The 12,175-nt window shown below is 36.5% G+C and overlaps 1 protein-coding gene across 1 annotated transcript in view; it reads right to left on the bottom strand.

Moving 5' to 3' along the window:
* The window catches only part of MTREX (Mtr4 exosome RNA helicase), a 42,120-nt gene extending 29,963 nt beyond the window's left edge, over positions 1 to 12,157 (bottom strand). The window contains exons 1-14 of the mRNA XM_056513508.1: positions 12,033 to 12,157; positions 11,256 to 11,384; positions 10,102 to 10,168; positions 8,353 to 8,415; positions 7,731 to 7,843; positions 6,820 to 6,994; positions 5,802 to 5,892; positions 5,342 to 5,466; positions 4,121 to 4,219; positions 3,254 to 3,356; positions 2,982 to 3,113; positions 1,752 to 1,831; positions 1,000 to 1,110; positions 164 to 265 (exon numbers count right to left, since the gene is read on the bottom strand). Coding sequence (XP_056369483.1) covers positions 164 to 265; positions 1,000 to 1,110; positions 1,752 to 1,831; positions 2,982 to 3,113; positions 3,254 to 3,356; positions 4,121 to 4,219; positions 5,342 to 5,466; positions 5,802 to 5,892; positions 6,820 to 6,994; positions 7,731 to 7,843; positions 8,353 to 8,415; positions 10,102 to 10,168; positions 11,256 to 11,384; positions 12,033 to 12,148 — 1,506 coding nt within the window. The 5' untranslated portion in view covers positions 12,149 to 12,157. The remainder of the gene's footprint in view (positions 1 to 163; positions 266 to 999; positions 1,111 to 1,751; positions 1,832 to 2,981; positions 3,114 to 3,253; positions 3,357 to 4,120; positions 4,220 to 5,341; positions 5,467 to 5,801; positions 5,893 to 6,819; positions 6,995 to 7,730; positions 7,844 to 8,352; positions 8,416 to 10,101; positions 10,169 to 11,255; positions 11,385 to 12,032) is intronic.
* Positions 12,158 to 12,175: the final 18 nt, after the last annotated feature.

Here is a 12,175-nt window from a genome sequence, read left to right on the forward strand (position 1 = left end):
TCAGAAATTTGTGTATTAAATGGATGAGACACAAAGATTTTTTTAAAGAAAAAGTATTTTCTACATTTTCTACAAAGCATTGAGGTGAACACATCAAGAGGAAATTTAATCCTAATAAGGTCTAAATAATTCAGTTATTCTACAGAACTTCTTTATCACTTACCCATCGGAAATCTTTCCCATCAAATTTACTGGCACTTGTAAACAGCACAGTTCTGGCTGGCATATTAATTCCCATAGCAAAAGTCTCTGTTGCAAATAAGGCCTAAATAAACAGACTGAAGTTGAAGCAAGCAAAAAATAGAGGATCTCAAGAAACATGAAAATAGCCAGAGATTGCTACAAAAAACCTCTCTGTATTTTAATATATCTGTGCAGTCAATACAGGGAACATAGGCATATTCAATACTTAAAAACTGGACAAAACCATCTTTCTGTCTTCTCTTATTTTTCCTGAGAAAATGAAAATTAAATAGATGGGATCATGTGAAAGACTCCAAAAGAAAACATTAGAAGTTATAAATTTAATAAAACATTATAAATTATATTTATATATTAAAAATTATATATATATCTAAAATTATATAAATATAATTATTATATATAAATTATATTATTCAATAATAGTAATTAATATCAATATCCAAGTTTGCAAGAAGAAAATAGGAGTTAGCTATCTAAAAAACCTCGACAACGTTCACCTAATATTACATATTTCTGTTGATTGTTCTAAGGACAAATACTCAATCAGCTTGGCAAATGTCCACATTCATATACAGGAGCAGGTTGCGACATAAAATAGTTGAAGAAAATATTTAAGTCAGACACTGTAAATGCAAATACTTGTGAATAAAATGTGGAACACTTAAAACTGCAGCTGCAATTGTGTAGAACTCCATTGTAATGCCAGCATACACCCTGAGCTAAGGTGCACTTCTTGGATTTTCAGGATTAGTAGCCATGTATTCCCAACAAACTATAGATGGACATGAAAAATACCTTTATTAGGCCCTCTGAGAAAAGGATTTCTATAGTTTCTTTTAAGATAGGAAGCAAGCCACCATGATGAATACCGATTCCTCGCTTCAGAAGGGGAAGCACATGTTCAACCTGGGAAGAAACATACAAAAGATCCAGGAAACAAATTTTAGCATTTTGTTACTAAAGTTGTATGGAAAACCTTAACACTGCCCAGTATTCATGTAATTCACTACTTCCCAATTTAAAATAAAATAACTACCCCTTCAATCTTTTAACAGTCTGCTTAGAAGCTTGTATTTTTCCACTGTACAAATGGGAAAACATCACTATGCTTAGTCAATATACAATAAATTAGATTGCAGATGCATCAATGCAATTTTTAGAAAGCCTCAGCAATCAATAACCCTAAGTGCATACTGTACTCCCACTTGAACTGTTTCCAGACTGCTTTAACCCAGGTCAGGTCTTTAAAAACTCTTATGCTTACTTAAAAACACCATTGGAAAAAATAAAACAAGAGGTAGGAACTCCACTGTTAATTCTGATATACGTCATCTACTGGAATTGCAACTGGAAGAAATTCTTATCACTTCTTTTATAATGACAAGAATCAATTGCAGGAGATACTAAAACCTGGGGAGATGAATGAGATTATCCAGTTTTATAATTTCTGTACCCTCTACCAAATACCTACAGCTTCACAAGTTGCAGAAAACAGGACAGCAGCAATTCAACTCTATTCAAAAGAATCCTTCTCAATCTCCACTCACCTGAGGAAGCTTTTTGTCTTCATCTGAGAGACAATCAATTGCATTATTGAAAACTTCTTCAACCATTTTTTTTTCTTCATCTGAGAAGGCAATTTTTAAGTTATTACAAAATGGAAAAGGCTAATACCATATGTAAATAAAGTAATACCACATTCCAATATTTACAAAAGTCTATACAAAATCACCCACACTGGGTCAGGCAATCAAGACTTCAACAAGCCTAGAGGAGCCAGATGGTAATCAGAAGCAGATGATCAGGAGCAAGAAAACTATAACAAACCTTTCAGAATAGGCCAAACTTGAGCTACTTCCAAGCTTGGGATTTATCAGTCTTATGGGCTCCCTGCCTATTTCATAAATCCCCCCTGCTCCTCTTTCACCTACTAGTCCCTGTCTACATGGACATAGAGGTTCTTCCCTATGAACTCCCAAACACCCCTTCAACTACGTAATGTGAGTATCAAGAATATACATTCAAAGGTATAATTCTGAAGAAAATATGAAAATACACCTCTGCATTTTCATAGATCTTTAAATTTTTTGACAGAAACACCCGTATTATTCTGCCACACTGAACCAAAATGTGCAAAGACTGGAGCAAGTAAGCAGGCAAGAATCCTAAACAGCTCACAAACATGAAACAGTACATTGATTTACAACAAAGTCCTTATTTTTCTTAAAACTCTTTAGATTTTGAAGGAGCAATGAGCTTAAACTTATTTGCAAAGCTTGCTCTTAGTCCAGGATGAAGAAAATCTTCTTTGTTTACCCTTTGGTTTTTACTTTGAGAAGCAAGGGGAAGAATGAAATAAAGAAAACTGGACTGCATTGTTGAGAAAGAACAGCCTAGTTGTTTGTTACACAGTTGTTTGGACTTTGAGAGTATACTATTTTTCTAATGAATGTAACATGGAAATTTTGAGAAATACTTTTTTTATGATCAGTCTTATCCCATTATAGACAGAAATTAGGAACTTTAGTGTTATTATTACAAAAAAATGGCATACTGGAGCAAAAAATAGCTCAAAGTTGATGAACAGTTTGACATTGCAATGACCAAGTACTCTGTGCATCAATACCCTTCTACTGAATGTGGCCTGAGGTACCAACATAGTAAATGAAAAAAACAGTATGTATTTTCCTTTTGGTTTCACACAATGTTCAACAGGAAAGGTAATATTTCACATCAAACTACAACTGTGAATAGAATTTGACTGGATTTATCTGTACCTGTATTGAAATCTAACTTTGTCATCTGAAGTGCATAGGCTTCACAGTCTTTCTTACTGAAGCTGAAAATAATTACAGGTTGGAAATTCCTTTCCATGATCATCTTCACAATCTTAAAAACATTTGAAGGACCTGAAGAAAGATTATATTAATTTAAATTAAATTCTACAATAAAATGTATCTTATGGAGTAATTGAGACACAAGCACAACTTTCATAGAACTTTGAAAAACATTTATACCAAAAATTACCTCAGAATGGGTTCAAACTCACCTTTCGTTCCTCCTTTCCTGCCTTTCTGATCCCCTTTTGCTAAGTCTCCTGCATCTCTAAGCACTTGCATTGCTGTATTAAAATTATCTTCTCTGAAATCTCCCTAGACATAAAACACAACCTTTGTAAATAGTTATTTACACAGCTCACTCAGCATTGCAGAGTCAGTACCATTACCCCACATATACACAGGTAAAAGGACAAAAACAATGCATAAGCTCTTATCAAAAGTTTACTAGGTCAGTGTCACAACTCTGAATTACACTGGTGTGTCTCTGTAGCTACTGCTCATTGTTCTATCCACGACAATACCCACCATGCCAGACTTGCTGAATGATACAGTACCAAAACTGACTGAATGCCCACATTAAACTACACTGCCCAATGAAGACCTACCTTCAAGTGGAGCACTATTGCTTGCTTATGGCATTAGCTACTGTTGAGCAAGCTAATGATAAATTTTAAACAAGTTTTTAGTTCAAAAAAATCTAAAGAAGTAAAACTACTTTGCTTCCTCGACTAAAGTCGAATTTACATGCCACTGCATTTTCTTTTGAGTGAAAAACAGTACAAGGAACATAAACTATTTTGCAGATTTACAGAAAGCAGCAAACATTTTAGAAAACAAGCAAGGATGTGGGCACTTAAGACATCTCAGGGAAGTATTACTCAGCTGATTACATGACATTAGATAAAACCCAGTCCTTGTGTAATACTCCAAAAATCTAAAAGCAATTCAGAGATCACCATTTGTTAATTTTAACAAAAACATCCTTTACACAGCCTATCCAAATTTTGCAAGAGCTCAAGCTTTTACATGGCTTAAGTGAGGAAAACAATCTTTCAGCCAAACTGAGCATTTCTTACATTTTCATCAACAACCAGATGGAGTCCATCTCCTCCTGCTGGAAATATATAATGCTGCAGTGGAGTGGGTCGATAGTCAGTGTAAATCACATGGCAAGGCTATAAAGAAAGAATTCACATAAATATTTTATAATTGCATTGTAGTATTGCTTAATGGAAAATTCAATACATTACTCTTAAAATATAACTTTCCAAAAACCAGAAAGTAAGGCTTTCAAAAATTAAGGTAACAAATTTTCTTTCCTGAATATAGAATTTGCGCTAATGACATCGCTTAAGAAAATGAAAGTTTGCAAATGTTTTAGAACACAAGTTAGCTACAAAAATTCTCTCATGAACACAAAAAGTGAAGATAGCCAGTAATTCTTTCAGCATTTTCAAGACAGACTGAAAATATTTGCAACTTCTAAAATTAAAGGAAAACCTGTTCATTTGTATTTTGTAAAAAAAGCTGAAATATTACTAAGGCACCTAAGAAAGACTCACAGTAGGTGCAACTTTAGGTTCACCTAAAGGTTCATTTAAGGTTGTGATGCATTGAGAAAGCTTGTCTAGAACAAAAATCCACTTTCTTTGTAACACTAAATACTGCATAAATATGCATTTAAAAACCCCACAATCTAATGATCTGCAACAGGAAGTCAAGGTTTTGAGCCAAGCTTAAACAGACCTAACATAAGAATCAATCTCCAAGATATTGTTAAAATTGGACCAACCTCTTGCTTAGAACAAATTCCCCAGTTCTAATTCACGAAGTCTATGCTACAAAAGCATGCCTTAGAAAGAACCAAAATTTAAATCCTAAAGGTTATAGGACAAGATAGATTTCTTAAATAACACTTTTCTCGCTTGCAAGCATATATAGTATTTCACATGGGTTTAAGATTTGCTTTTGATTTCTACATGGCCTTTTAGAGAGCTCTTCAGCTGAATTCTCCTAATAACTTCTCACTATCAGCCCTCAGAAAATCACTGTATGTTCACCAAGTTTCCTAACTCAGAATGTTTGCTGAAATAAAATTTAGGCAAGCGCCTAAATAATTGTGTAAAATAAACATTAAGAAACAGCTCTAAGTCTGCCATTCAAAAGCAACAGCCTGTACACCTGCAAAAGCAGGAATACCGCTAGAGAAGATACTCGGAGGTCCAGTTATCAACCAAACAGATAGCATTATGCCAGAAGACAAAAAGCAGAGAGGTACAGCATATCAGAAATATAACCTGTTTGTGAAGATGGCAGATCCATTCAGCAAACTGACGGGCATTTGGAATAGTTGCAGAAAGGAACACATAGTGTACGTTATCAGGAAGCAAAATAATAGTCTCTTCCCAAACCACACCACGTTCTGAAAATGGAAAGGCATATGGGAAATTTTTGTGATAAAAGTATGTTTCTCATCCCTGAAGCCAAAGAACAGCATGCTTAAAAACAAAGTAAGACAAAAAAATAAAACAAATCTCCTCTACACAAGTGGGGTATATCAAATGCTCTCAAAGTCACTTCTGCTTTGGCAAAGAAAATACAAACTGCAACACATTATTATACAAATCAGTAGGAAACAATTTATGAATTATTTATACAAAAAAAAGACAGATTTTAGAAGAGAAAATAAGAATTAATTTTTCAAAAGAAAAATAAATTGTTCTTGGGGGAAAAAATACAAAGATTTGAAGAGGATACCTGTATCTCTCATGTAGTGAATTTCATCAAAAATAACCCATGCGACTTCACGCATAACCTCAGAGCCTCTGTAAAGCATACTTCTCAAGATCTAGAAAAGGAAGTAAAAGTTGATCCCCTTCATATGAAAGAACAACAGTCATGTTACATGGACATCAGTAAGAAACTGGCAGAATTTTTAGTCCACATTTGCATGGATATATGCAATCATATTTTGCCCAACATATAAAAGCTTTTGAAGATAGGCTTTGAGATGCTTTCCAAGTTCATTTCAATCTAACAGTCTCATTACCTGAGAAAAACTGGTTTCTCTGAAAGGAACAGGATAATTTGTACAGGTCTACAAACAGACTTCTGCCAACCCCTCTTTTTATCTTATCCTAATAGATAACCTCTCTGTGACTAAGATGAACTATTTTTTCAGAAATCAAATAATTCAATCTCTTCAATCTTTCCCTACCAAAGTTACACCTGCTCCTTTGAGGTAAAGGCAAAAAGAGGAAGATTCCAACTCACGGCTGTATTTCTACAACAGGAATGTGAGAAAACTCTGTATACAGTACTTTGCTACCAACGGTGAGAAACTACATATTCCTGGAGCTCTAGAACCTACTATGAACCACTCAACTATCCTCCAGAGATTTTGCTCTCCCTATTTTGCCTTTCTAGAACAAAGTACTCACCATGGGATTTATGAAATCTGACTTTCAACATTTCACATCCACAGAACACTCAGTGCCTTGAGTACTCAGGAAATTAAATTCTGACTTTCTCCACACTAGAATCAGAAGTTCCTGACTTACAGTTCTAAAGTGTAAATTCACAGAGATTCACCTAACTTTTTAATAACCAAAATTTTTAAATAACCAAAAGTTAAAACGTTCATAATCATAATGAGTCAAAACGAACTTTAGAAATTTTCCACCCTAACAAGGCCACTTTAGTCTTTTAAAATAGGAAGTTCCCAATTAAAAAGGGTAGAAGGAAACACCAATCAAGAATTAATGTCTGATCTTACCTCAGTTGTCATTACCAAACAAGAAGCTGTAGGATTAATGGTGACATCCCCAGTCATCAAACCAACATCCTGAAATTCTTCATACATCTCACGGTACTTCTGATTACTCAAAGCTTTAATTGGACTTGTAAATATCACACGCTGCTTTTCCCTCAAAGCCAGGGCAATTGCATATCTGTATTCAAACAATATCCACATTAACAGCTGTTAGGAAGACAGAGTGTATTACTTTGCTTAGGAACAAAGTAAGTTGTGCAATTCAGAACACCAAGAGAACGATACACAGCATCTGAATCCATGCTCTATTTCATATCCAGATTAAGTTCAGTGCAACTATATATGCATCTTTGGAGAGTGAGAAATCCTTAAACACAAGTTAGTTGATTTTTATGGACATGAGAATACACGCGGTTTAATTAAAAAGCTGTCACAAACCTATTATTACTTGAGCCCATGATCTAATGTATCTTCACATGTATTTCACATCTCACTTAAGGTCTGCACCAAACCCTGACAGAGAGGTTGCTGACTAACTTAAACCACTGCTTCTAACAAAGCAAAAATAGTACAAAAAAAAAGTCCTTACTAGCTCTAGGTAGGAGCTAGAAAACAAAGGTGTTTTTTCTAGATTTACAGAAATCTGTATTGAGGAAACTTCAAGTACATATACAAGTAACACCTTGACAATTTAAAAATAAAAGCTAAGCTTAAACACAAATTAAGCCTTTCACTACCAACTAAATAATGAAAGATGTAATTTTTATATTCGAGAGTAGCCAATTCAATTCTAACAGGCATGGACTGAACGTTGTATCAAGAAATCGGGATGCAACAGCTACTGATGGTTCAAGAAAGTGACAGAATGGACATCACACTGTTCTTTCATTAGACCCTGTTAGAAAAGTACTTACTCAGCACAAACAGTTTTACCAGCTGATGTGTGAGCTGACACTAACACAGACTGGTTATTATCTACACAAAGAATAGCTTCTCTCTGGAAGGCATCAAGAATAAATGGATATTCCTAGAAAGAAAAAAGCAAACACAATTCAGAATTTTAAGACAGACTTACATTTAATTAGTTTTCTGACTGACCTAGTGTATAAATTAGAGACAAAAATTAAATCCTGCAGATACTTGTAATTTCTGCTGATCTTAACCCAATGTTATGCAATGACTTTGCATTTAAATATTTTTATCTTATACCACACCTAATATCTTTCCTTATGTCTTGTTGCCATAGCAAATTAAAATCTTGCCCTGATGATTGAATCTTCGCCAATTTACCAGCTTAGGAAGAGAACTAGAATGCTGCACCTGCCTGACGTTACAGAAAGAACTGACATCATAACAGCCTACCCACCTCATTCAACCACATAATTTTCTCTACTAATCTTAAATATAGAAACATCAATTTTATTTATGACCATCTTTTACAGACCTTGCTGACAAAGTGCATAATTTTTTTCCTCTAGTCTCACTTACTATGTAAAGCATATACAAAAAGAAAAATAAGTAGAATCTACCACATACTTTTGCAGCTTTTCCAGTTCTTGGCTTCAGACCTGTGAATTCTTCATTTGCTGGAAGCGCAACCTAGAAAATATATTTAAAACAAAAACATTTGCAGATTTCTGTGTCCAAAGCAGTAACATTTCTGGCAACGTGAAGTTTATGAAAACAAATCTGAATTTCTCTTACCTTGTTTCTACAAGCATGTATGTCAAGGTTTATTCCTTCCTCTCAAGAGTTTTTCAATCAATCTCCTGCCTCAACAGTGCTGCTTGTCTCACACCCCTACTGCCTTGCGTGAGATATTACTGCTTCACCTACCTTGGAACACTTTTCAGCGAAGACACGATCACGTCTTCTGGCCAGCGGATGTTTGAAGTAATTACTGAGCTCACTTTAATAACATTTCCTTTCCAAATACACTTTATTTATATTGGTAACATTCCTATTTCTGGTCAATATCTAGTATTTATTGACTTTAAATATGTAAAGTCTCTTCAGTTACTAAGTGATGGCAAACCCTTACCAGACATCTCAAGATAAAAAAAATTTGGTACACATATGGGCTTCAGAACCCTGATCAGCACTGTATAAACAGTTCCCTTATTACAGAAGTCCAATGATACTGAGCCCTGGAATGTGACCCTAATTAACTTGAGTTAGTTCTGGAAAGCAGCACAGAGGAGAAAAAGACCATAACAATACAAGGAAGCTAAAATTTACATATTTGATTCTCACACAACCTCCTTCTGACAGTCACATATGAATGCAGGATGATTCAAGAAACCATTACTTTAAGAAAGCATTAATAGTTTGTATTTTTCATATTTGAATTTGTATTTATGTGTATCACCACAACTTGAAAATTGATAGTTTTTATTACTTTGCACATTAAAAAATCTAGTTTTTAATTTTTACCAAAATATATTTTTCAACAGTAATCAGCTTTAGAAGAAAGCTGAACCAGAATAGCAGAATACTTCAATGCACTGATCACACCATGAACATAAAACTGTTTTACCAACCAGTCGGTTTCTCTCTTCAAATGTTCTTGGTACCTTACAAATATGGAAACCTATCAACATTACCATCGAGTCTTTCACTATCACTCATTTTATTCAAAGTATGATTGAAACTCCTTCTGGTAAGATATCCTAATAATTTTTCAAGTGCATTTTGTGCATGCTCAGTGCCAGATACAGACTTCAAACTCTTCACAACCTTAAACACAGTATGAAATACTGTATCTTCTGGAGTGCAGGAAAGCTTTGCTGAGGGATCAGGACAGACTGGATCAACGGGCAAAGACCAACGGTGTGAAATTCAGCAAGATTAAGTCCCAGGTCCTGCCCTTGGGCAACAACATCTCTAAGTAGCACTGCAGGCATCCCCAGATGGAGGGCAGTTTTTTCTCTGAGGTAACAAGTAACAGGAGAGTAAGAAATGACCTTAAACTGTTAATAAGGAGAGTGAACATTAGAAAAGAGCTGTCCAGCATTGGACCAGGCTATCCAGAAAAGCAGCTATCATTTCTGAAGCCAAGTAAGAGATGTGTAAATGTGGCACTTGGGGACAAGGTTTAGAGGAGGACTTGGCAGTGCTAGGTTAATGGCTGGACTCAATCTTAAAGGCCTTTTCTAACCTAAAAAATTCTGTGATTCTGTGATAACATAATTACAAGCAGATCAAAGAATACTGTATACCGGCAGTAATACGCACAGTTAGGTGCAACAAGTCTGTATTTTTCATGTGATTTTTCACTGCACTCACCTCATGTGTACAACCTTCAACAGTTTCCACAGACTGCACCTTTACCTGAGGCATCAAATCTGTCAAACTAAAAAGATAAGAGTTAGGATTGCCAAAAAGTATTCAAAAATCCTGTCTTTTTATAAAAGTCAGCATGTTGAATTTCAGCGCTGCTTTAACTGCAATATTAAAAAAAAAGGATGCACAGTCTCGGCATGAACAGGCTGCAGAGGTTACTGCCAGGACTACTACCTGTAAGTTAAAATTTTGCTACCATATACATCTACTGTAGCTATTGACTCAAAAATTGCACCACAAAACAGCACTTGGGTCACATTTACTGACAAAGTTTTATGATTAAATGAGGACTTTTTCCAAGAAACAATGAAACATAATTCAAGACCTGTACTCCTGCTACTAGTCAAGACAGAGTAAGAGCAGCTTGAAGCTCCCAAGCATCTGCCTAAGGACAAGGCCCCTTTTCTCTTTACCAGTTCCTTGTCTCATGGCCATGAGAAAAGACTAGAGTCCCAATGCATGAAACTGTTTAGTTCTGATATATATATTTTACTGACATCACTAACACAGAAAATTACTTAAAACGTTGGCTCTGGTTCTTTTTTTTTATCCTTCATTTATCATGTTTCAAGCAGTCTTCTCATGAGCTTCTCAGAGCAAGTATGATGTTGAACTTCAGAAAAATTACATGAGATACCAAATGACAGTGCAGCTACCACCTTACATGACATGCCTCAAAAGCCCTCTCTGTCTTATTTCCAATTTATTCTTCCTGTATCCCAGGCCAACTATGTCTTTCAACGTCATGGTACACAGCAAGCCTGCTTCCTCTCATCGCCTGCTCTGTGTGAAACCAACATGATGGCTTTGATCTCAATTTACCAATTCAAATGAGTAACTACAAATTCATGAACACTTTCTATTGCAAACGCCTACAGGTGTGCAATGTTATTTTAAATACACCCAGTGCTCATCACTGCTGAGGCTGCACTGGCAGCATGTTCTCACTTAAACAGAAAATGGCAAAAGAAACTTGTGCAAATTCATCTTTACAGGCAAACATTGCAAAACTACTTTATATCAACTCTTCCAAACTGCCATGTGGTTAATCAAGCTGGCTTGCTAGAACTACCTTACACATTAAGCCAAGCACTTACTTAACATCTTCTGATAAAACATCTTCCAATTTTGGCCTTTTTCCCAAAACGACATTTTCAGTACAATCAATCTCAACTTCTCGTTTTGGCTTTATTGCTGGTATTGAAGGCTTTTCTTCCAATCGTTTTCTGCAACACAAACACACAAGAAGTTTAATTTTTGCCTCATCAACTATGATTACACTACACTTGGGGAACAATCCAGGTAACTTCACCCACAAAAAAAGTGGAATTTCAAACTAGCTTCCAGATAACCTGGGCACCAGGCCCCCACGCTCCCCAGATGTCCACAGAGCCAGGGCTGGCTACACTTCAGTGCTAGGGATAATGGCAAAGTGGGTCACAGAATTACAGAATGGGTCAGGTTGGAAGCAACCAAATCTAGACCAACTTCCCAATGTCCTGCAGGACATTGCCTAGGAGTGGATCCAAATGGTACTTAAATATGTCCAGTTCGGGAGACTCCACAAACTCTGAGTAATCTGCTCCAGTGCACAGTCACCCACGCACCTAAGAAGTGCTTCCTCATGTTCAGAAGAAACTTTCTGTGCATGAGTTTTAGCCTGCTGCCTCTTATCCTATTGCTCGGCTCCACCAAGAAGAGCCTGGCTGGACCCTCTTGGCAGGCTCCCTTCAGACACTGACAGACATTCCCGAGGTACCGAGGGGGTTCAGCAGCTCAAACACGCCGCCAGAAGCCGGGCCCAGAGTTAAAGCCCTCACCCCGCCGCCAGATCATCCCCAGTACCACTGCCCCAGCCCGGCTCTGTGCCTTACCCCGGTCTCCTGGCACCCTCGGCGGGGCCCGTTTTGCTCTTCTTGGCGCCAGAAGCAGCAGCGGCCGCGTCCTCCTCGAACACGCTGAAGAGTTCATCCCCAAAGGCCTCCGCCATCTTAGCCGCACTCCCAAAATGCCCCGC

Source organism: Oenanthe melanoleuca, chromosome Z (assembly GCF_029582105.1).
Source record: "Oenanthe melanoleuca isolate GR-GAL-2019-014 chromosome Z, OMel1.0, whole genome shotgun sequence".
NCBI classification, from domain to species: domain Eukaryota; kingdom Metazoa; phylum Chordata; class Aves; order Passeriformes; family Muscicapidae; genus Oenanthe; species Oenanthe melanoleuca.